The sequence below is a fragment of the Schistocerca piceifrons genome, chromosome 2, assembly GCF_021461385.2.
Source record: "Schistocerca piceifrons isolate TAMUIC-IGC-003096 chromosome 2, iqSchPice1.1, whole genome shotgun sequence".
Classification (NCBI taxonomy): domain Eukaryota; kingdom Metazoa; phylum Arthropoda; class Insecta; order Orthoptera; family Acrididae; genus Schistocerca; species Schistocerca piceifrons.
The window spans coordinates 759,577,708-759,604,188 of NC_060139.1; the positions used below are offsets into that span (position 1 = coordinate 759,577,708).

Below are 26,481 nucleotides of genomic sequence, written 5' to 3' on the forward strand. Positions count from 1 at the left end.
AGGTCCTACAACATTTTCACATTGTAAGTGTATTAATCTTCTTATTTCTTCCAGACTGTACTTTCCTCACGATGAGAATACGGCAAGTGTCATAATCCGATTTCCAAGAAACTTCACTTAGTGGAAGAGGAACCAGAATAATCAAAAACTTGCCTCGGCTTATTCGGAGATACTCGACCGTTTCCGACAAAACGACCGAAAAAGTGTTCGACACACTTTAGATGCCTTTTAGCACCCACTAAGCTCAGCCTTGCTGGTGGCGTAGTGGCTAGCATCGCATGGTTTCATTTCTGCGTACCGTGGAGCATTCGAAACGTAGAAATTCCGAACATCACGCGCACGGCGTGAAGGCAGGTTTTCCACAGCAGTATTTCTTCGAATGAATCTCACTCTGGAAGGAAACATCATTCACATCGCTGAAGAGTTCACTCTGTGATACTAATTTAGCGACAAACCACCCATAAGAGATCACCTTTATGAAAACTGGCGTTTATAACCGATTACGAATCAAGATACACTACATGAATTTCACTGAAAACAGTTTCAAACAATTTTTCCATTCATTTATAGTTTTTTTTCTTAAGATTCATTCAGAGCCATACAATTAATAGACGAACAAAGAGAATTTTATTTCACTATACTTTGGAAAACTTTCGTGTAGTTTAATTTATATATGTTGTTGGGGCAATGTAATGTTGTAGTATGTTGTTGTTGTTGCGGTCTTCAGTCCTGAGACTGGTTTGATGGAGCTCTCTATGCTACTCTATCCTGTGCAAGCTTCTTCATCTCCCAGTACTTGCTGCTACCTACATCCTACTGAATCTGCTTAGTGTATTCATCTCTTGGTCTCCCTATACGATTTTTACCCTCCACGCTGCCCTCCAATGCTAAATTTGTGATACCTTGGTGCCTCAGAACATGTCCTACCAACCGGTCCGTTCTTCTTGTCAAGTTGTGCCACAAATTCCTCTTCTCCCCAATTCTATTCAATACCTCCTCATTAGTTACGTGATCTACCAATCGAATCTTCAGCATTGTTCTATAGCACCACATTTCGAAAGCTTCTATTCTCTTCTTGTCTAAACTATTTATCGGCTAAGTTTCACTTCCATACATGGCTACACTCCATACAAATACTTTCAGAAACGAATTCCTGACACATAAATCTATACTCGATGTTAACAAATTCCTCTTCTTGCTATTGCCAGTCTAATTTTATATCCTCTCTACTTCGACCATCATCAATTATTTTGCTTCCCAAATAGCAAAACTCCTGTACTACTTTAAGTGTCTCATTTCCTAATCTAATTCCCTCAGCATCATCCGACTTAATTCGACTACATTCCATTATCCTCGTTTTTCTTTTGTTGATTTTCATCTTATATCCTTTTTTCAAGACACTGTCCATTCCGTTTAACTGCTCTTGCAAGTCCTTTGCTCTCTCTTACAGAATTACAATGTCATCGGCGAACCTCAAAGTTTTTATTTCTTCTCCATGGATTTTAATATCTGCTCCGAATTTTTCTTTTCTTTTCCATTACTGCTTGCTCAATATACAGATTGAATAACATCGGGGAGAGGCTACAACCCTGTTTCACTCCATTCCCAACCACTCCTTCCCATTAATGCCCCTCGACTCTTATAACTGCCATCTGGTTTCTGTGCAAGATCGCTTGCTGTGAAATAGTATATTTCATGACCAGTTTCAACGGTAACTAACTGTCTTCCTCATGTCAGTGTAGTAATCTTTTGTGGGCATGTGTAGATAAATGAAAAACAAACATAAAAATAATAATCGGGTTTAAAAGGCGCACATCTAAGAAGCCACGACGCTAGCCACTACCAACCGCTTTGATTTGACTGAACTATTTACTCTCTGAAAGGCACATGAAGTGGCGAGGAAGCTTTGGTCGTCGTTTTCTCAGAAACGGTCGATTTATACGGATAATCCGAGACACGTGTTTGCTTACTTTGACGCCTCTTCCCCTCACTGAAGTTTCTGAGAAGTCGTGTTATGACCACTGGCCATGTTCTCCTCGTCAATAATGATGACGTTGTGAACCCTTCGATGTTCATGTACGAAGAACTGTTTCAAATGCAGTACTACGTCGCACATCTATCTTGTAGTGATTATCGTCAATGTCGTGCAAGCACCTATACATAGCGTAACTACAAATCAGCCAACAATTATCTCACGTTCTCCATTTAATGTTGCATTTATTGAAACGCCACCTAGTATCATGCTGTTGACAATTTCGTGTCGAAAAAACTGGAAGGCCTCTAAACTATATCACCTAGAAGTTAAGAGATAGCAGGAAGGTGTGAAACAGATGGAGACAATGCAAGAAAGCAGCTAACAACATAGTAAGGTAATATTTTTACAATTCATTCTCGAGTGTTTGAATGAATTTTTTTAAACATATTTGTAAATTATTTGTGATAAACTGATACACACTTAAGTGATTCTTGTATTACCGACTTATCGTTATTTCATAATTTTCTAATCTTCCTGTTTCTTTCAGTACTATGTATTTCAACTCCCAAGTAAATGATGTAACAAATAAATGCAATACGGATATAAACTCAATCGATCAACATTCAAAGATTGTTAAGAAACGTGTGTTCTATGGTGCTGAGAGGAAGAGGTACAAATGTGTAATATGGGTGGTAATAGAAAATACTATGATTTCTTGCCTTGTAAGTGCTGTAATTTGGTTGAACAGTTCTAGAGCGCATTGGGATGCATTCATATTACAGTTGTCAGCCATTGCTAGTGAGTGAAGCCTTTTACCGAATTCACTAGTAGACGTAATTCTTGCAGGTTGCTGATTTTCAGGTTCATCCTTGTCATAACACATATATTATTTATATATTTCGTAAACCGACGTTTAGCTAATGCACTAAAATGTAAAATGGCCGATTTCTTGGCTATTTAAATTAAATTTTCGATTTTATAGGTGTTTCCATATTTCCACAGTACTTTCACAACCTGTATTACTTGGAGTTGCCTCAGAAATCACTTCACGAGCTCGAAAGCAAAGGGATGAGTCTGCTATGCACAGAGCAATTGAAAAAGTTCAGAGAAAAGAAAATGGGCCACTCAAAAAATCTGGATGTTATAAGTCTCGCACGCGAGACCATGTCAAAACCTTGTGTCTGTCTCCCCATGCCTCCCACAAGATTGAACCGCTGGATAGAACTTCCTTGAGTCCTTTGAAAGCCTTTTATTCCGAGCTGTTACGCATATGGATGAGGAAAAATGCAAGTCCAGTTACAAATATTGACATCGCCAGACAGGGGAGATACCAGTCAATGTGTTTAGGGCGACAGGAATATACCCATGAAAACCTCATATTTTCACGGATGCAGATTTCACTGCCAGTAATGAAGGAATAATTAAGGATATACCTAATGATTCAGTCAATGAACCATCTCCAGGAGCTGTGGCTTCTAAAAGTGGAAAAGCTAATGTTGAAGTCGAGGAAGGAACATCCTCTGCCACGTCTGAAATTACGCATGGACAAATAGCATCCATTGAACAAATAAAGAAGAGGCCAGAAATGAAGGGAAGAAAAGGAGGTCCTTCAACAGTTCTGACCTCGTCTCCATACAAGAGACCTCTTAAGTATTGAAGACAGCAACAAATAAACCGGAGGCAAAGAAGCAGAGGCCGCCATACCTAGGAACCAAGAAATCTGATTCTGAAGAAGATGTTTTTGGTGTGAGAAATGATTCGTACACCTTTAGTAGCGTTCTGGACGACAGCGTACGCACTGATGATGATTTTCTCTTTTATCTCAGCTAAATTTTCTCAGAATAAACCAGGAGAAAATGGGTAATGTGTCTAAGGTGCGAAATATGGGCGCACACAGATTGTGAACATTACGGTAAAGGACGATGTGTGTGTGACTTCCGCAAGCGAAATTACTTAGAATAAGCAAGTTAATATTTAAAATGGTACATTTCGTGTGTTTTTCTATTGTGTTATTATATTTTATAGTGTTTTCCCTGCCAATGAATTATTAGATTTTCTATTATTTGATTTATGTTTAACGCAGTTGAAACGAATGGAGTATTCCATATTTGTACCCCCTATCTGAAGAGCCAAAAATATCAAACTTTGTATTAAGCCTAATATAGAAATGTTCCTAATGTAGTAGGTATTCGAAAATATAGGACATATTAAAATATATCCCAAAATATGTGCTAAGGATATTTTGTTTCTTAATGTGAAAAACTGAGAAATTTATGAACAAAAGACAAAATGGCATTCCGTATTTGTACCACTTCCTCTAAATATTTGTTAAAGGACATCTAAACAGCATGAGCTGCACTTAAAATGTTTAATAACCAAACACATTCAGGTGTACGACTCATCATCAGTGGCACAGAGGGCAACAAACAATTGCGTTTACATCAATATCTACAACATGACAATTTTATATATGACAGCAGAAACGTAAGTCTACTTAGATTACGTGTCTCTATATCTATGACGCACATGTCATTTATCAATTCTTCGTGATGTTGAACATAATGTTCATCTACAAAGCAAATAACCATGAGGATACTTGGAACCAAATTACAACGATATATGTGTTAATATGTTAAATAAGAAATCCATCCTACCTCACAGAGCACTGGTTGTGATATATGTTACTGCTGTCATTTCTTAGACGATGACATTTCATGTTCGCATTTGACATAACTGCCATGTAATGTAAATGTGGAATTGAAAGTTTGGCCAAAGAGTCTATATTACCAGCTTTTTGTTATTTCTGAGACTATATTTGTATGCATCTATGCTGTGCACTCCTTTATGTAAAATATTTTGCTTGGACAATATTTAAGGCTAGAATATACAAAAGGTACTATAATTGCAAACTATATACAAAAATAGAGTAACACTTGAAATGTTGTCTTAACCTCAATGTGCAGTTTGTGACAATTAGCATCAGTTTTTATGTATTCATTAATCTGTGGAGGTACCAGGGATCGAATCTTTGTCGTTGCACATCACAGGCAGTGACGCCAACCATTCGACTATCGAGGTACTCGATTTTACTGTACATATGTGAAAAATACAAAAACATTATTCAATTTAATCTCTGAATTTTCCTCGTTGTAAATATGGTGTATGTAATAGGGTGTGCTGAAGGATGTATGTAAATGTGCATCTAATTTTCTTTAGAATGTAATTATTTTCATACACAAACTATTTTTGTGTGTGCGTGAAAAACCTGAAGCATTGAATATAAAAAAAACATTGTCCAATTTAAAATCAGAATATTCCTTGTTTTAGCTAGAGTATATGTAAATTTGTACAATGATCCTAGTGTGCATGCAACTTTCTTTGGAATGTTAACGCTTTATAATAAATTTTGTAACTAGTATGTTGTTGTTCGAGTTTTTCCTTCTCTATGATACAGGCAGTCCATATTACTGTCAATTCACTATCCTTATTTTTACGAATTCTATGCATTATGCATAGTTTTTGCTCTTAAAGATGAATGCATTGCTTGTTACATATTTCAGACAGGCTTACCAGTCTTATTAAATTTAAGTACACTTTTTTGTTGTGGTTGAAGATATTTGAATTTGTTTTGTGTTCCAAGTGATAACGTTCTCGGAAGTGTGTAAGATGGCGACTAACATCGGAAACGAGAAATTTATAATGGTAGAAATCAGTTTGCGTCTCTAATCTCTCAATTCCTGTATTCACAGGAACAGTCGACTTGATCCTGTTTAAGCTTATTGACAGCGAACGCAAAGGATACTTCAGTGTATTTAAAGAAAACTTCTTCGATGTACGCAGAGCCTCTGTGGAGAAAACGGAAGTCGAGCAAAACTCAGTTTCCCACTCACATAGCCTGTGAAGAGCTTTCAAGGTTTACCAAGAGAGCTTATTTGTTTACAAAAGTCTGTTTCTGAGATGCTAAAGATTTCTCCCTGCTAGGCCCTGCAAAAGAAATTTCCAAGCTCCCAGTGGAAAGCTTTGTAACTCGAGAGAGTTTCGTACCGCTCTCGCGTCAGATATGTCGTCGGTAAGCAATTAAACGATTATAAAACTTGTTTGATAGCTTAGATTTTTAAATTTCAGTGATATGTTTGGAGAACTGAAGTGTTTTATGTTTTGTAGAACTTTCACCTATAGGCTCTAATACGAAAAATAAATTATAGGCCGCGTTCAACAAGCCAAGGTAACTTTACTTGTAATAAGAACTGAACAATAACAGACGATGACGTTGTTGGGAATATCTCTGTATTACTTGTTTGAAAGATTTAAACGAAGATTCGTTGTTGTTGTGTTCCACGGCTTTGATAAACTTTAGAAACGACATTGTACAACACTGTAAGCTGCTGTCTAAATTTTTCTACCTTCTTGTTTGGGTCACGCCTCACTAATCGAATTAGCTTAATTCTAAACTTACGATGCATGATGAATCACTGCAATTCAAGCGCACTCTACCCATTCACGTACAATAGCAATTAGTCTGGGGCTTCATTGTCGAGCTATGTCTGTATGTAGTACTTTGTTTTAGCACCTCCCATATATTACTTTTACGTGTTTGCTAATATCAAACCTATATACTTTTCGTTCATAACTATGCTGTTCGACAAAATTTAAGCTTTTTAATATTAAAGGAAGTATAGTGGGTGATTCTTACTGAGTATTTTTTGTTGGTTGCAAATCTTCTCACACTACTTTTGTATCGCCCACAGTTTGTGGCTAATCATATTAATAATATTTCTGGTATTTATACATTTGAGTAAATCTAAAACTTTCACTAGAATATATTTTACCTACGTAAAATGTGTGTGAAATACTTTGCGTTAGGAACAACTCTCTTAACTGTTCGACAGTAGTCCGCCACAATATTTGGAGTCCATGTTCCTTGGTAGCTTTTTCCATTTTATTGATGTCCTGGTGGAAAAGCTCACTATGTTCGTGGCTGACAGAGCCAAGTTTCTCAGGGAAGAAATTAAAATGGGAGTCCAAAATGTGTGTTTTCAACGATGTACTACATCCCACGACCTTTAAGATCTCAGTAAACTCACTGACTACTTCTGTGTCATGTTCAGACCTGTTGTTCCTTGGTAACCTTATGACAAAGTTTTTGAAAAACAGCCATTTAGCCGAATCATGCGTATTTAACAGGTTTTCAAACTGTGAATCTGTCATAATTTTCTTAATCTGAGAGTGAACAAATATTGAATATTGTAGTTTCAATTCACTGATCTTTGGGAAACTGGTTTGTTGGAAGAGAAATCTATTGATTTCACAAAATTCTTAATGAAAACTAGTTTCACATGTAATGGAGGCAATACGATTTTGTCATATTTACAAATGATTGATAAACAACCTTTGCTTGTTCCGGATTCAATGACTGTCTGTTATATAGCCAAGTTGTAATAGAAGTAGAATAGCTATCACTTAAAATTCGCACATATGTGCCATGAGTGGTCACCATATCGGGTACTGGGTAGCAAGACATGCATGTTAATGTATCTTTCTTTCATACCAACTACGTGAGCTATAGGAATGGATGGAAACATATTCCCATTATGTAGCAAGAGTCCTTTCAAGATGGTTTTCGAGAAGTCAATGAGCAAACGCCGATCTTTAAGTTTATGTTAAACACCCAGTGACTCCATCAAAGAATCAGCATTATTACAGAAACTAGTGTCTCCTGTTTAGGAACTAAATCTCAAATTCCTTTTGATTTTGACAGAAAGAACGTACTTTAGTGCCACCCTCATTCTAAAGACGATATAATTAACAATATGTTGGTACTCTGAATTAATGCCATATTTGTCAAGTAGAAGTAGCGGACTGTTAGATCATCCTTATCCCGCAATATCATAGGAAATGCAAAAGACGTATTTCTGGACCCCTTTAACCAGTCAGTTGACTATGTCACGCATTTCGCCTAACAGATTTCTCGAGCACAAAATTTATTCTGTTCTATTTTATTGGCAAAATAACACATATACTTTCTCAACTCAAATTTAGCCTCTGCGCTTTTAAAATGAATTCGCCACAAATGTAAAAAAAAAAAAAAAAAAAAAAAAAAGTCGTTTACACAGTATTTTCGATACTCGGAAACAAATATCTTCTGCTGTAAGCTCTTTGTTTCCATATTTTGAGAAGTGGTATTATGGATCAAAACAAGAAAGCAACGCCAATAACCACTGGCTCTGAAGTGCATACCGAATCGGACTTATTTTGGCCCCCTTTTGATGTTTTTGGTTCAGAGTTTTACTCGGTCGTTGCCAACGGACCACCCACGTTGGTAACACTGGTTTCTGCCAGATCACCGAAACTAAGCAACATTGGAACCGGCTAATACTTGGATGGGTGAGGAAAATCGGGTGCTGTTGGTTTTAAGGAAGCGCAAGTCGCCGAAGTGGCGACCAACTGAAAGACTTGCACCGGACTGTGGTGCCACACGATAGTAAAAATTAATTATTACTTAGTCGTTATCTCATAAGGCAAAACATAAAAATTCATATATTTTCTTTCCTTAAATACCTTCAGTTATTTTATTATTTACGAGTATGTGTTGAAAGGTGGCTACACTGAGCCACTGCGCCAGAGATTGCGCCAAAGAGTATTATTAAGCCGCCTCCACAGTGCTTGTCGAGAACTCGTAGAAGTCAGTGCCTGTTGAGGACTCGTAATAGTCAGTGCCTGTTAAGAACTCGTAGTAGTCAGTGCGTGGGCAGAGCTTGTAGAAGACAGTACCTGTTAAGAACTCGTGGAAGTCAGTGCCTGTTAAGAACTCGTGGCAGTCAGTGCTTGTTGAGAGCTCGTAGTAGTCAGTGCGTGGGCAGAGCTCGTAGAAGACAGTTCGTGTTGAGATGTGCGACTGGGCAAGGCTTGTCGAGATGTTGTAGTAAGGAGTGCTTGTTCCATGTTTTATCCAGTTATTTGATGGGAGAGATAGCAGATGTTATTCTAATGAAGATATTGTAACGATCAGAGTGCTTTTCGTCAATATATATGAAGGTAAAATATTGCGTGTTTTTTTCATTATTTCCATGTTTTAAATAATGCGTCATGACAGGTTCAGTCAACAAAGCATCTGGCTTGTGTTCTTGTATTAGAGTGTAATTCTGGTTTTCCTGAGTGATTATGGTATTTTTATTTCCTTTAGTTACTTCTGTATAAATGGTATTAAAAATTTCTTGTCTTGTTGAAGAAGAACCGTGCCAGATGTGTACGTTGAGTCACACTCCCACACACAGAACAGTTACATTTGTGCTTGGGTTTTGTAGGTTTAATAGTTGCTGGGGACTTAATTAATTAACTGTGTTTATGAAAATTTTCATTTCATTATTTGTTGTTGTTCTTTGCAGTCAGATAGCGTAATAATACTAGTCAGGGCCAACCGTTTACGAAACAGCGTAATCGGACACACAGCTACTAAAAAACTAAAAGTATTTTCAATCATATTTAATTAAGCCCGCATGCAGTGTACTAATACTTAATGAGAAAGTGTTACGTAAACTGACATTATTTTGACTTGTAATATTATTAGCAGTGCGCATGTGTATTTTGTCGGTGTATTTGTAGAAGCTTTGGCTGAGTAGAAAAAAACCAACTAATAACCGCGTAGAAGTTTTACAAAGGGAAAGGAGACAATTGATGAGCCAGATGGTTCAAGGTTGGACTGTGGTGTGTGACACGGGAAGTCGCGAATAGGGAGCAATTCGTCTGAGAAATCTGTTAGTTTGTGAAACAAATAGTGTTTTAGTAGTGCAGAAATAAGGACAGTACGAAGAATATTATTTCATCGTGTTTTTGATTAAGGAGCAAACCAAGCTAAATGCTGCTGATATACTAGGTGTAAATTTTAAGTTGACAAACCAGAATAACTCGAAAAATAAGCTTCACACGAAAGAATGCGTAGAATCCAAAGTTGATTATTTTCGAGGTGGACGTCTGATGGTGCTACTATTAACCCCTCCCTCCCCTCCCCCCCCCCCCCCCCCCCCCGGGAATGGGATGGGAGGCAACTTTAAAATTTCAAATGGGAACCCGAATTTTTTATTGCAGAATCAGATTCTACATTAAAAAACTACGTACATTTTGTCTTAAACATTTGTTTTCATTCTTGGCGCTGTAATTCAAGGAAATCCATGTTCTGATTTTTGCGTGGAAAATGGTTACGGATAAATAAAAAATACTTATTTGCTTCGCAAATTTTGATTCGCTTAAACTAAAAGTCTCCCTCTCTCCCCAAAGGGTGGCGTTTGAGAGAGAAGAATTAGAATTTTACAAATTCTGACCCAAATATTAATGTTTTCCACAGATTCGGATAAGTTTTGTTTGTTTCGTGGGTCAGCATTTGTAAAACTCTAATTCCTCTCTCTCAAACCCCACCCTATGGGGAGCGAGGGAGAGTTTTAGTTTCAGCGAATCAAAATTTACTAAGTAAATAAGTATTTTTTATTTATCCGTAACCAATTTCCACGCAAAAATGAGAACATGGATTTTCTTGAATTACAGCGCCAACTACAAAGAATCAAAAGACATGTTTAAGACAAAATGTACGAAATTTTTTATGTAGAATCTGATTTTGCAATAAAAATGGCAGTTTCCATTTGAAATTTTAAAGTTGACTCCCGCCCCACCCCCAGTGAGCTGGGGGTGGCGGGCTAATTTTAGCACCAGCAGGTAAGATGTCACCCTCGAAAATAATCAACTTTGGATTCTACACATTTTTTGTGTGAAGCTTATTTTTTGAGTTGTCCTGTTTTGTCAACTTAAAATTTACACCCTGTATAAGATGTAATATAGCTGTACTGCTTTATTGTATCCTGTATAAGACAAGCTAGAGACTGTGATCTTTGTTGTTTTGGGTTACAGACAAGTGAAAATGTGAGCCTATACAATGAACTGCCATTTACTTGGTACAAATCTGCGTTTAGAAGTGTGAGGGGCCAGGCTTGTAAGTGATATTATAATAAACCGACAGCTAGATGCATGAATAGGCAGTTAAGCTGCCGTCATTCTTAAAGTGCCATCACTGTGTATCGGTTTTTAACCCGATAAGATCCAGTCCCATATCCATTTTGAAGACAGTTATAGTGTATATCTTTAGTGAGTTCTATCGCTAATCGACGCGACGCGACGAGGCAGCCATAAACTTTCATTTCATGGTTGATCATTATTTGAGTAATAATCACGGTTGTCACTGTCATCTTGCTTCAAATCAGCGATCTTCGAGAACAGCAGTGTCGGATCCAGAGTACATCCTTCACGACGCTGCAGACCAGTACTAAATAGAAGCAAGACCAAACAACCGTATCGTGACGTCACAGCCAAGCGGCGGTCGTACTCTAAAGTAGGCAAAACAATAAGAATTGCGTGCCTCTTAAAATTAGTGATTTTCGGATCGATACTTAAATGTGGTTAGGTAACAGAGGAAACGCATATAGTTCTTTACGTAAACTGAAGCAAAAACAACTAAGAACGCATAGCTGCGTTTAATTTCGTGCACAGCGTGCACAACACGACTAGCACATTCATAAACATAGCTGGTAACATCCCTGAAAAAATGCGTTCTTTCCTGCGCATGAATTATTAGGAGCCTCTGGGGCATTTTTAAATCTACAATACTGTTTTAGTAAAACATTCACATATTTTCAAATTATATTTTTAAACAAAAACACTGAAAGATGCACGTCACAGTCGGTTGTATTCGCACAATTTTCTATTATCAGTACAATTTCAAGAATAAATTCAGTGACTAGAGTTTTATCTAACGAAAGTACTTATGAACAGACCTCCGCTGTCAAAAGATTATCAGTCACTATATACACTAATTAATGGGAGTGTACAGATAGATCTATACGCAAGAAAAGTAATACACTCCTCTTTCACCATTTTTACCCAATTCTTCTGTAACGATATTACATTATCTATCAGTTCCTGCAGGTTTTATACGAAATTATTTTGAAATACTGATTACAGATGGCTTTACAAATCTTGACGCTTTCAGGCAATACTGCTGCCTCCAGCGTGCTTCTTTTATCTTCTGGTCCTTCAGATGAAGACAGGTAGACTGGATGGATAAAAGTGCCTGGCACTACATTTGAACCCAGCTGTGGTTCTGAGAGTAGAGCAGTTGCGCTTCATTTTTGTCTGTGGCAGGTACTTCCTCGATAGTGGCGATAACTTTGAAATACTTGTGACATTCCTAAGAAATGAGCGGTGGAGTACTTAAGCCAAGTGATAAAACAATAATATTCCAGCGAAAGGGAAGAAGGATTATAGGATTTCCTGAATAGAATGAACAGTCTAAACAATACAGAGTATGAACTGAGAATAAATCGAAAGAAACTGAAGGTAATGAGAAGTAGTAGAAACGAGATCAGCGATAAACGTAACATCAGAATTCATTATCACAAAGTAGATGATGTTAATGATGTCTGCTACCTAGGCAGCAAAATAACCCACGACGGACGGACTAGCACTGGAAAAAAGGACATTCTAGGCCAGTGTCAAACATTGGCCTTAATTTGAGGAAAAAAATTTATGAGAATGTACGTTTGGAGCATAGCATTGTATGGTAGTGAGACATGGATTATGACAAAACCGGAACAGACGAGAATCAAAGCATCTGAGATGTGATGTTACAGAAGAATGTTGAAAATTATGTGGACTGATAAGGTAAGGAGTGACGAAGTTGTCTAGAGAATCGGCGAGGAATGAAATATGTGGAAAACACTGACAAGAAGAAGGGACAGGATGGTAGGACATCTGTTAAGACATCACGGAATACCTTCAATGGTTCTAAAGGGAGCTATAGAGAGTAAAAACAGTAGAGGAAAACAGAAATTGTAATACATGCAGCAAATAACTGAGGATGTAAATCTTCCTGACAGATTAAAACTGTGTGCCGGAGCGAGACTCGAACTCGGGACCTTTGCCTTTCGCGGGTAAGTGCTCTACCAACTGAGCTTCCCAATCACGACTGATGACTCGTCCTCACAGCTTCAATTCTGTCAGTACATTGTCTCCTACAGAGTGAAAATTTCATTCTGGAAACATCCCCCAGGCTGTGGCTATGCCATGTCTCCGCTATATCCTTTCTTCCAGGAGTGCTAGTTCTGCAGGGTTCGCAGAAGAGCCTCTGTGAAGTTTGGAGGGTAGGAGACGAGGTACTGGCAGAATTGAAGCTGTGAGAACGGGTCGTGAGTCGTGCTTGGGCAGTTCAGTTGGTAGAGCACTTGCCCGCGAAAGGCAAAGGTCCCGAGTTCGAGTCTCGATCCGGCACACAGTTTTAATCTGTCAGGAAGTTTCATATCAGTGCACACTCCACTGCAGAGTGAAAATCTCATTCTGGAAATTGAGGATGTAGTTTGCAAGTGCTACTCTGAGAGGAAAAGGTTCGCACATCAAACCTTTCAGAATACTGATGACTCAAAAAAAAAGGGGGGGGGGTGCAGATCACGTTGAATGAGGTAGCAGAGAAAAGGTGAATAGTCAGTAGTTGGTTGTGAAGAACGTGGTTACTCTGCAAGTCCCTTTGCTAACTGTGGTTTTCGACGACGAATTGTGTCACACAACGAGAAAGGGTGATTTCATTAACGTCTTTTAGTCCATGTCTTGAGGACATTTCGTCTCAATTCTGAGCGACGGTGAGTAATAAATGTTTTTTTTCGGCCACTTTCCTCACCATACTTGTCTCAGTATGGAATTTAGCTCAACTTTACCTCCAACTGTATAAAAGTCCAAGTATAACCAAAACAATGTACCCACAAACAGTCATCCAACTTAAACTCATATGCTAACCTTTGACTAAACAGAACCTAATTTGAATTGAACTGCAACTGGTTTGAATGCAACTTGTCTTTATGTTAAATGCGCAACTGCGGTAAAACACTTCTCTGGCCCCAATCAAAATTTCCACTTACCTCGCGTCTTGACAACATTGCTGCAGATTTCTCGAAAGTGCAACAGCAAACAGCAAACAGCAAGCAGGCAGTGGCTAAGCTAGGTTTCTATTTCTAAATAAAATTTCCAAACGATATTCAAACTGATGCATAACACATGGTAAAATGTGGTAATGTGTGGGCTGAGGCGAGTAGCTATTCCTATGAAATGATATTCAAATGGTTCAAATGGCTCCGAGCACTATGGGTCTTAACTTCTGAGGTCATCAGTCCCCTAGAACTTAGAACTACTTAAACCTAACTAACGTAAGGACATCACACATCATGTCTGCAGTCTTAGCTGCCGGAGGTCGGAAGTCTGCACTGAAACAAGCGCCTCTGGTGGAACCCATGCCAGATCTGGCCCAAGTGGCAGATGCTGCTGCCAAGCTGACTGAACTGCTTGATAAGGTTCTCGCCTATGTGGAAGATGTGTTGCGTGGGGCTCAGCCTGGCAGTCGTCCACCGGATAACGCCATTGGCCGTGCACTTCTGGATATGGTCAACTCCGTTCCTCGGATGACACCTGAAGAGTTTGAGGAAATGTTCCATTCCAATGTCAAGGATTTGTTAATGGTGATAACATTAGCACAGTTAACGAAGACGCAGCTGCAGCTGAATGAGAAGCTGACTCTCATAACGACACTATGATGATAACCATCCTGGCTGGAGTAATATATTTCCTAGCCAGCAGACTAGTTCCTGTTTCTCGCGAAGAGCAGGGACTCGATTGTAACGAACATGAATCATCAGTTGCCACGTAAACATAATCAGTGTAAATAATCTGCCTTCCAATCGCTCGGTTTCAGACTGTAGCGCCTAGAACTGCTCTGCCACTCTGGCCGGCAAATGATATTCCAAAACGATTTGCAGAAAGACAGAGTAAAACTCACGTAATCTTCCACCTATAACGTAGTCTGAACAATACTAGTTTTAACAGAGTGAACAGTGATTTACAGAAGGTACAACGTTAACAGAAAATCAAGCAGCTTCATCAGTTACTATGTTAATGCATGACTCCTTTAATTGGGGTGGTCTTTCTTTCAGTTCTGAGCAAGTGAACGCCTAGTGAATGAGGTAGCAGAGAAGGGGTGAATAGTCAGTAGCTCGCAGTGATAATTTCTACAAATTAGGTGTGTGCTGTGCTGCAATGTTACCTCAAACTTCTCCTCTTAAAAAAAATCCTTTCACCTTTCACTTATACATCATATTCATCCTTTCTGTCCTTTACAATAAATCTTTCATCATCTAACAGATGCCATCACAAGTCAACACGGCACTACTGATTGCGGCCATCACCTAACGCGCTGCAATTAAGTATGTAACAGACTGCGCAGAGGCAAAAACTGTGCAACGACGAGACCATAGACTGCTTAACAGTAACATAAGTTGCTCTCTCTCTCCGACGCTCACATTGATAATATGCAACATTCAAAAATGACATGACCACCTCTAACCTTCTGCGTGGTTTCTGCGACTGTTTGTTCTATATCGTGTCTCCCTACCACTTTCGCGCAACGACGCTCTGAACGTGTTTTTTAGGGAATTGACTAGTTTGAACCTGGGACCTGTTGCTGGTAAGGAGACGCCAGACCACACATGACATGTAGAATTCAGAAGAGTTCAGTGAGACTAGCGATGATATAACCAAATGCTTAATGATTTCAGCGTCAGCTCCACTGCACTCCCTGTAAAAGAATCTTAATACTAACAAAATTTAGTGGAAGGGGTTCAAGGCTTTCCCATTTTTAGTTAGCTAGTAAAATAACGTCGAAAAGGCAGTTAAGTTTACCATTGGAAATTTTATTCTACTCACAAAACATTGTTTATAAATTGCACTTTTGATAAAAGGAAATGTTTTAATACAGGATGGCAAAAACCAACTGCATTCAACAAAAATGTGAACGAATATTCCCTGAATGGGTTTCCAAGTTCTACAATGGATCGAAGGATGACCTGTGCCATATCACATCTATAATCTAGGTTTAAATTAAGTTTCACAAAACAGAAAACTATCAAAATGGTCTACAGTGACCCTCAATTATTCTTAATTGCTTATCTAACTTGTCGTAAATTACAGTGGCTGATGTGGCTTCTCAATAACTATATAACAGAAAAATCATCGCGTTTCAGATTTTTACTTCAAGTGGCAAATGTGAACACCATGAGCTTTAATTGACGATCGACACTAGTATTACGCAACAAGGGGGTGTAACAGATGAGACTTCTGCAGTTCTGAGTGAAGCTTTACGCGCTGTTATGCGGCATCGCGTGCGTTCATTACCTTGTCGGTGTTCGTCAGGGGGCGGCAGGCAGCACAGCTCCGCTCACCTCGCCGTCTCGGAAGCAACTCTTCTTTCTTCTCTTCACTACAATTTACCGAAGTTGGTTTAAAAAACTATCTGGCTGTGTTTTCATCTGACCAATCAGGGTCTCAATGTTAACCTTAAGCTCTGCCTACAAAAATTCTGTCTATCCAATGAGAAACGTTATACTTTTCGTGGTGGGGCAATGTTTTTAAAGTTTGCAACGTAACAGAGACCAGAAAAAGTCTCACACTAAGCTGGTGTGGTCCTTTTAGCGTTATCGTAAGATCTATACTGTTCGTCTGGAGGGCTCTATCTTTTAACATGGGCTGGGGGGTGGTCCTGACGTAACAGAGACGCGAAAAAGTCTCACACTAAAACATGCGGCTGGGGTGGCCCTTTTTGTGTTATCGTAAGATCTATACTGTTCTTCTTGAGGGCTCTATCTTTTAACATGGGCTGGGGGGTGGTTCTAATGTAACAGAGACGCGAAAAAGTCTCGCGCTAAAACTGGCGTCTGGGGTGGTCCTAGCGGCTAGCTGGCGACGTGGGTGTCCGTCCCTTATCGTAGGGCCTTCTCGCTTAACACGGTTCTGCTCTCGGCTTCTGTTCCCGTTTCTCCCCTCAGAACTGCGTCTGTCTCACGGTGGGAAGGTATGACATGCATTTAGGCATTCTTGTGTTAGTCTGTGGTATTCCATTTGCTCACTCGTTACTCGTATTACTTTGGTTAATTTAACGACACGATTTATTCGGAGCTATGTGACATACTATTTGATTTGCTTATCATGTCAAGGTTTTCACCGAAGGTGTTGGATTTGCCTGACACCTTACACACCTTACACACTTACAAGGAAACCTCGTGAGTTCATGCTGGCCGTCGCGCTTATGTCCTCAGTAGCATAGGTATTGAGAGAAGGGATGAGATGTGGATAAGGAGGAGGGAGTAGGATGACTTGCTTCGAATCGTGTAACACGCCGACAGTGACGTTGAAGGAAATTGTGGTGACATTTGGTGCCAGTATGACATCACTAACCCCCTTACACCCCACATATAGTTTTGAGTTCTCGACTGCTTTCGCATGTATCGACTACATTGCCGTTTGAAGCGTCGCAGAGCCGGAGGGTGACGTCGCACTTTCTTTTGCACCATTCCAGAGGAATGTTGTAGGCACCTTTGATCCAAATTTTACGCTTCTGCGAAGCAGTGTGAGGAGCTAACGGGATTTTAAAAAAAATCAGCTTTTAATTATTTTGCATAGCGTAAATGTACTCGTATATTGATATTACGTGAGGATGTTACAAACCTTTGCGGATGACGGAGAAAGGTAAATGTGTCAAGTTGAAATAAGTGACTTTGGTTAGGAAATGCCTGACCCTAAAGTTATAAGCGAAAATCGTTCTGATACCTTTGAAAGTGAAATTCTTGTACCGGTACGGTTGTTGCTGTGATATTACGGTGGGTAACTTTTCATAGGTATTAGTATGGACCAAAACCAAAAAAAATTCTACCAAACATCGGCTTTAAAAATGTATACCTTAAGAGCTACGAGCACTTGATCCTCTTTGCTACTGTGGAAAGTATTACTTCTACTGAGTGCTCATAGCCGACGCGTACTAGAAATGCTTTTTTATGTTGTTTTGGTTCATATTACCACCTCTGAAGGTTGCCTAACCTAAAATCGCAGCAACATCACCAGTACATACGTTCCACTGTCAGAGGTGTCAGAACGATTTTCGCTTATAACTTTGTTTCTCCGAGATTCCTGAATGTAACATCTTCACGGAGTCATCCTGACACAACCTGTAGTGATGCCTAAGTACACAACTGGCCATTAAAATTGCTACACCATGGAGAAATGCAGATGATAAACGGGTATTCATTGGACAAATATATTATACTGGAACTGACATATGATAACATTTTCACGCAATTTAGGTGCATAGATCCTGAGAAATCAGTACCCAGAACAACCACTTCTGGCCTTAATAACGGCCTTGATACGCCTGGGCATTGTGTCAAACAGAGCTTGGATGGCGTGTACAGGCACACATGCCCATGCAGCTTCAACACGATACCACCGTTCGTCAAGAGTAGTGACTGGCGTATTGTGGCGAGACAGTTGCTTGGCCGCCATTGACCAGACTTTTCAGTTGGTGAGAGATCTGGAGAATGTGCTGGCCAGGGCAGCAGTCGAACATTTTCTGTATCCAGAAAGGCCCGTACATGACCTGCAACAAGCGGTCGTGCATTATCCTGCTGAAATGTAGGGTTTCGCAGGGATCGAATGAAGGGTAGAGCCACGGGTCGTAACACATCTGAAATGTAACGTCCACTGTTCAAAATGCCGTCAATGCGAACAAGAGGTGACCGAGACGTGTAACCAATGGCGCCCCATACCATCACGCCGGGTGATACGCCAGTATGGCGATGACTAATATACGCTTCCAATGTGCGTTCCCCGCGATGTTGCCAAACACGGATGCGACCATCATGATGCTGTAAACAGAACCTGGATTCATCCGAAAAAATGACGTTTTGCCATTCGTGCGTCCAGGTTTGTCGTTGAGTACACCATCGCAGGCGCTCCTGTCTGTGATGCAGAGTCAAGGGTAACCGCAGCCATGGTCTCCGAGCTGATAGTCCATGCTGCTGCAAACGTCGTCGAAATGTTCGTGCAGATGGTTGATGTCTTGGAAACGCCCGCATCTGTTGACTCAGGGATCGAGTCGTGGCTGCACGATCTGTTACAGCCATGCGGATAAGATGCCTGTCATCTCGACTGCTAGTGATACGAGGCCGTTGGGATCCAGCACGGCGTTCCGTATTACCCTCCTGAGCCCACCGATTCCATATTCTGCTAACAGTCATTGGATCTCGACCAACGTGAGCAGCAATGTCGCGAAACGATAAACCACAATCGCGATAGGCTACAATCCGACCTTTATCAAAGCCGGAAACGTGATGGTACGCATTTCCCCTCCTTACACGAGGCATCAAAACAACGTTTCACCAGGCAACGCCGGTCCAATGTTGCTTGTGTGTGAGAAATCGGTTGGAAACTTTCCTAATGTCAGCACGTTGTAGGTGTCGCCACCAACGCCAACCTTGTGTGAATGGTCTGAAAAGCTAATCATTTGCATATCACGGCATCTTCTTCCTGTCGGTTAAATTTCGCGTCTGTAGCACGTCATCTTCGTGGTGTAGCAATCTTAATGGCGAGTAGTGTAGTTCGAAGTTCAGATTTACTTCAAACAGGGGATATTAATTATTATTCTGCTTGTCTTCAGCTGCTTAGTCGACCGTGGACTCAGCAATCTCGGATTTCTCTCTTGATTATGCAGTATGTGCCTGACGGCAATGTCAAAGAACAATTTATGTTCTTCCTCAATAAGTACACGGACGCTTTATGTGTAAATAGTACATGTATTCGTTAATATCACTTATAAGTGTCTTGAATATTCGTGGTAAAGCAGACACTAACAGTGCTCAGCGCGCAGGACGAGAATTTACTGTTCAGAACGACAGATAAATGAATCTGCAATATAATGTTCATTTGTCTTCTAAAGTCAATAAGTCATTGTCCATGCCCTTCTTTCGTTCCTGGGACGAATGTGAGCGTAAACATCGCGCAAGGAGAAGTACTTTCTATCACAAAGTCACTGTGAGGTAGCTGTCCCACTTTGAAGACACGTGTCATTCCTCGGTATGGCACGTCATACGAAAATAAATAATAAAATTCGCACAGTAGTCGTGGTTGTGGTAACTAATAACACAGGAAAAAGTACAGAGCACTTTAAATATTTTAATGACGATACACAAGTTGAAGATACAGCAAAGGCATTCACAGGCCCGAAATAGCACAGCCGGACACACAGTACAAGTTTGTAGCATAGTTCACTTCATGAGAGCAGAGTACTAGTAAGGGTCGTGATAGTGTAAGCGAAAGCGGATTAAGTGCTTTCTGCTCCGGGTTACACATTGTCTAGTCTCATTAATATGGCGACGTGTCAAAAGCTCCAATAGCCACCGTTTACAGAGCGTACCTTGGCGAGACGTACAGGAAGAGGGTCAATGATGTTCTGGAAGGAATTGCTGTGGCCAGTTGTGCTAGGTGTGTCGGTTGAGGCTAGAAGACGCGAACAGCTCGATCGAGGTGGTCCGACAAAGTCTACATTAGTTTTAAATCCTGAGACTGTTGGCCAGGGGAGTACGGTAAACTCATTCGGGTGCTCTTCGAATCACGCACATACGCTAAGAGCCGTGTGACACGTTTCATTACTCTGCTGGTAGATGGCATCGTGCTGCAGAAGAACAAACTGGATGTAGTGGTGGACATGATCCTTAAGTATACATGCATTCTTATGTTGGTCTATTGTGCCTTCCAGAATTAGATCACCCACGGGGGTGCCACGAAAACATCCGCCATACTGCAACGCTCCCTCTTCCGACTATTGTTGCAGGTTGTTTGCTTTCAGAAGTTCAACGCCGTACACGCGAAAGGCCTTATGTACGATGGAGTACAAAACGTGATTCAGGAGAAAAGGCTACCTGTCGCTACTAAATGGACGTCCAGTTGCGGTATTGGTGTGCGAATTCCAGCCTTTGTCGCGGATGAACACAAGTCAGCATGATACACGAAGCAACCACCTGCGGCGGAGGCCTATAAGCAGCAACGTTCGCTGAATGCTCTTTGACGAGACACTGCTGGTAGCCGCTTTGTTCATCTGGGCGGTCAGTTGCTCAGCAGTTGCACGTCTACTAGCCAGTACATATCTGCGCTGCCGCCGTTCAAAAGTGTTCAAATGTGTGTGAATTCCTAAGGGACCAAACTGCTGAGGTTATCGGTCCCTAGACTTACACACTACTTAAACTGACTTATGCCAAGAAGAACACATATCCATGCTCGAGGGAGGACTTGAACCTCCGGCGGGAGAGGCCGCGCAATCCGTGACATAAGCGCTGCAGGTTCACTTCTCTCATCTGTGGCCCGTGGAGCACCACAGTGACCTCGGCGTCAATTTTGGATAGCGCCATTTCACCATGCGCGGTATACTTTAACCACGCCCTCACGCGAAGACTTTACAAACTTAGCCGCTCCGGTAATGCTTCACCCTTGGCCCGAAAGCTAATTGAAATCTGGTTTCGCAAGACAGAGCGGATCAGGTTGTGGAAAGGGGCCAAGATCAATTACTGTTAGTTACACAAGAACACACAGCCTTATTCCTCGAAAACCAGTGCACAGTTTTCTCAGCCGGCCGGTGTGGCCGAGCGGTTCTAGGCGCTACAGTCCGGAACCGCGCTGCTGCTACGGTAGCAGGTTCGAATCCTGCCTCGGGCATGGATGTGTGTGATGTCCTTAGGTTAGTTAGGTTTAAGTAGTTCTAAGTTCTAGGAGACTGATGACCTCAGATGCTAAGTCCTATAGTGCTCTGAGCCATTTGAACCATTTTGAACAGTTTTCTCTTTAAAACAACAAGGATCAGTTCACGGATGAGGGCCCAAGTAACATCTCAATTATAAAGTTTAAATAATTCCTTTTAAAACACAAGGATTTAGAGAAACGGCTGAAGGCTTTCCTTAAGTAAAATTAAAATATCCTTAGACAAACGGATGAAGGCCTTACCTAAACAAAATTAAAATATCTTTTCGGCTAAAGGCTCAAATAATATTTCAGATCAGCAAATGAAATTCTTAAAAGGCAAGCATTTACAAATTCCGGGTAAAAGCCATATTAAGAAAAATTTAAATTATTTCCTCAGCTGAAATCCCAATAATATTTCAAAATATTAGAAGGGAACCTTTAAAGACAAGCATTTACACAGTACAACAGAAAAACATATTAAGAAAACTTGAAATATCTTGATGGCTGAACGCCCAAACAATTATTAAAGATAATTGAAGACAAACCTTAAGATAAGCTTTTACACAGTATGGCTGAAGGCCATTTTAAGATTTCAAGATAATTAAAGAGAAACCTTACAGACAGGAATTTACACATTATGGGCTGAAAGCCACAGATTTTAAAACAAAAGTGGGTGAAGGCCTGAATACAGAGCAAATAAGAATTTTAAATAAAACATGGCCGAAGGTCCAAATGGTTCAGATGGCTCAGAGCACTATGGGACTTAACATCTAAGGTCATCAGTCCCCAAGAACTTAAAACTAGTTAAACCTAACTAACCTAAGGACATCACACAAATCCATGCCCTAGGCAGGATTCGAACCTGCGACCGTAGTGGATTTCTCGGTTGCAGACTGAAGTGCCTAGAACTGCTCAGCCACACCGGCCGGCCAGGGCTGAAGGCCTAATCTTAAAATACTTCACATAAGGCTTGGCTGAAGGCCATATCCTGAACATAGAACAGACAAAATTAATACATGGCTGAAGGCCGGGCATAGTACTTGCGACAAAAGATAATCACAATCACAAACAGCAGAATAGTGGTGCTCAGAAGTGTTCCAAGGATCGGCCTGGGGAAAAAACTCTAGCAACAGTTTAGATTAGACAGGCAGCCAAGTGTAACGCTAAATAATCGGGTGGTAGCACGACCTAGGGATGGCTGAAGAACCAACCAATAACCCAATCAATTCCCTTCCACCCGACCAACAGGACGACAATCAAAAATATCAGCGAGGACGACGATCGCAGCAGGACTATGTCTTAATAATTGGCGTTCAAACATAGTCATGGCACAATAACCACTCAAAGAAAAAGGTAGAACAAAATCAAGCTGTCGAACTACATGCCGTGCCAGACAGAATCAGCACGGTGAGGAAAACACACTGAGAGAAAACTACGCTAATGGCCAGGATAGGTAACTGGAACGTTAATGGCCACAAGGCAGAAGATACCGCTGGTGCACTTCACTAATAAATTATAATCATTTCAGAAGTTAATCACCATACAGAAAGACAGCTGCAAAATTTTGCCAACTCCAGCACTCCATCGCGTTGCTGCTTGTGGGAACAGCGCAGGAAGCAACAACCAGTAATCAACGAAGAGATGTCACAGCAGTTGAGGTTTCATAACAGGTTCGCTGATTACTCATGCAGGTTCGGTGGGCGACGAACTTTGCAGTTCTCGCAGCTAGTGCCACACAACTCTGACCACGCGTGCACGCTGCCAGCAGCCCCAGCCTGACCTCACGCCGCAGAGACTTCCTCGCTGCTCCATCGCAACCGACCAACTGCCTCGCACACACCACCACGTGGAAATACAGTGGCCACACCAAAGAAGGTACAGTAGTACTAGTATCGATAAACGTTGCTGATGCCACTATGGAGGCAAGTGAGCAGCTCATAGCTGAGGGAGCAATAAGACGCCATTCGATGGTGACAAAATGCCAAGAAAGAAAAACGGCATCAGCGCGAGCCGGCCATGGCTCACTAATGATTATCCTTTTGGACATCGAATAAATCGCTCCGTTTCCGCATTATCACAACGACGGCATCCCTCCGACACGTCTTGTATACCATCAACTGCTGGTGCTGCCGCCTGCGAGTGGTCGGCGTCGAATATAGGCAGTGGTCACGTTAATGACTAGACCGCGTACATTGCCGGATGGCGTCTCGAGAAGGCCTTGCTTCTTAGGTGGGTGGTGCTACCGCCCGGCTGAGCTTAGCGAATCCCCTGGCGAACCGGTAGCGGTGGCTCATGTGGTTCCCCCGGGTGGCGGAGGTGGAGGCGGCTTATGTCAGCTCGCGGACCAGCAGTGAGGACTCCATTGGTCCTTCTTCCGTACGGGAGAAAAACCCGGCTGTTTTAGTGGCAGTGGCGAATGCATCGGCCTGTGAAGGAAGGTAACATGGGTGAGTTACCACAATGGTCGTCTATAAAATACTTTTCTTGTAAATTCACGAGTGTCGTTTATCGGTAAAGCATTAGTAGGGTTACACAGCAGTGCTTCAGGGTGATATGTAGCACTAAAAACTTCAGTTAAGTGATCAACAACCCGTAACGCGATTCCGGCACGTGATAGAAATACGTGCGTATTTAAACAGGAAAGGATGCCTGTTTAGTATGTGTGTGCGTGTGTGTGAAATCTTATGGGACTTAACTGCTAAGGTCATCAGTCCCTAAGTTTACGAACTACTTAACCTAAATTATCCTAAGGACAAACACACACACCCACGCCCGAGGGAAGACTCGTACCTCCGCCGGGACCAGCCGCACAGTCCATGACTGCAGCGCCTTGGACCGCTCGGCTAATCCCGCGCGGCTGTTCAATGTGGATGATTGTGATGAATGCGTGTCGATAATTTTTAATAGCGTTGAAGAAAAGAGGGAAAAATGGTCCTACATCATACTCCTCTCCAATTGGATCTACAAGAATGACGAATACATTGAAGAAAAACAGCAACCTGTTACTTCCAATACAACTATATTTATGCCAAGACAGTTTTCTGATGTTCATTCTTCTTCAAATGTCGTAACACACACTTTCATCACCATGAAGTATATGTCAACTTTCTTTTTCTGAACGCTGCAACTGACCGTGCAGAATAACATTTCCTTTAGCTTCCACGCTTCAAGAGTCGTAATTACACGACTTAGGAAACACGGTATTTGGAGGAATTCTTTTTCTGGTGAGGGCAGATGAAGCGCTCAAAAGGAAGAAGTAAGCAACGAAGATCGTGGTTTAACGTCCCGTCGGCAAAGTGATTATTAGAGACTGAGCAGAAACTCGGGCTGGGTAAGGCTGGGAAGGGAACGCCGCTGTGTCCCTTTCCCAGGAACCAGCCCGGCAGCTGCCCTCAGTGATTTAGGAGTATGATTTAGGAGAACCGCGGGGAACCAAATGAACGGCTGGAAGGAGATTTGATCACCGTCCTCCCGAATACATTTCCAGTGTCCTATTACCACTTCGGTCCGCCTGCTTAGCTGGGTGGTAACGTGCTTGCCTCCCATGCACTGGGCCCGGGTTCGATTCTCGGCCGGGTAGGAGATTTTCTCCGCTCATGGACTGGGGTTTGTGTTGTCCTCATCATCGGCCGCAAGTCGACCAGAATGGTGCCGACTGAAATAAGACTTACGGCCGAAGGGACATCCCGGCCAACAGTGCCATACGATCGTTTCATTTCATATTAGCACTGCACCACCTCACTCAGTACAGCGTTCAAAATGCAATCGACGTATAAGAGTAACGATGAAGACATAAATATATTAAGTAAATTGAAGGAATATAAGAAATAAAGCAATATGAAATGTGGCTTCTTCAAGTTATTTGATCTACTGCCACTGAGCCCAACTACCAGTGTCGCGGGTAAAACTGTCGAGACGACGGAGCCGTATAGAAGGAAAAGTTACCTGTTATAGCATTTCCCCAAGCCACTGCAGAGTTTTCTTCATATCCGGTGATTGCTGGCAATATACAACCATCTATCTTCCGGTTGCCACCTACTGACCAGACGAAGATTCGAGCCATAATGCAATGCAGAAAGTTGTGTTAACGTTAGAAACGTGGCGAGGTTATGTTTATAAACCAGTGGTACATACAGGGTTGTTATAACTACACTTGCGCTAGCTGAGAGGGCCCTCCTAAAACACGAGTGATCGTAGGCTAATGAACTTCGTGGAAACATTTATAAGGAGATGCGGAAGAGAAATAACGAATAACCCATGGAAAGAAACACGTTTTAATGTCCACGTGAAAGGCTAAGGATTATTAATTTCACACCATGTTCAATTTTCAAGTTACAAACGTAGCTCAACGTGCCGACCATCTGCATCCGCGACAGCATTTTAACTACCACATGAGAGGATAACATTTGTTAACTACCTACCATTTTTACGTACAAACTTACAAATAGTGCACGTCCGCATCCGCGACAGCACTGGAGCCTCATAGCGCTACCATTTCACAAATCATTATGGCTCTGAGCAAAAAAAAAAAAAAAAAAAAAAAAAAAAAAAAAAAGGTTCAAATGGCTCTGAGCACTACGGGACTTAACTGCTGAGGTCATCAGTCCCCTAGAACTTACAACTACTTAAACTTAACTAACCTAAGGACATCACACACACCCATACCCGAGGTAGGATCCAAACCTGCGACCGTAGCGGTCGCGCGGTTCCGGACTAAAGCGCCTAGAACCGCTCGGCCACCACGGCCGGAATTTCACAAATGCTTGCGGCACTTTTCTAACGGTGGGCCATGCAATGTTCAAGCGCTGCACGTGCTACGTTAAGACAGCTGAAGATAGCACATTACGTCCAACGTTTTCATCCAT

At 41.4% G+C, this 26,481-nt stretch overlaps 1 protein-coding gene across 1 annotated transcript; it reads left to right on the forward strand.

Annotated features, from left to right (window-relative positions):
- Window positions 1–14,229: 14,229 nt before the first annotated feature.
- On the forward strand, window positions 14,230–14,595 carry LOC124775834 (eukaryotic translation initiation factor 3 subunit F-like). The gene has a single exon (XM_047250669.1). The coding sequence runs from the start codon at window positions 14,230–14,232 to the stop codon at window positions 14,593–14,595; it is 366 nt and encodes a 121-aa protein (XP_047106625.1).
- Window positions 14,596–26,481: the final 11,886 nt, after the last annotated feature.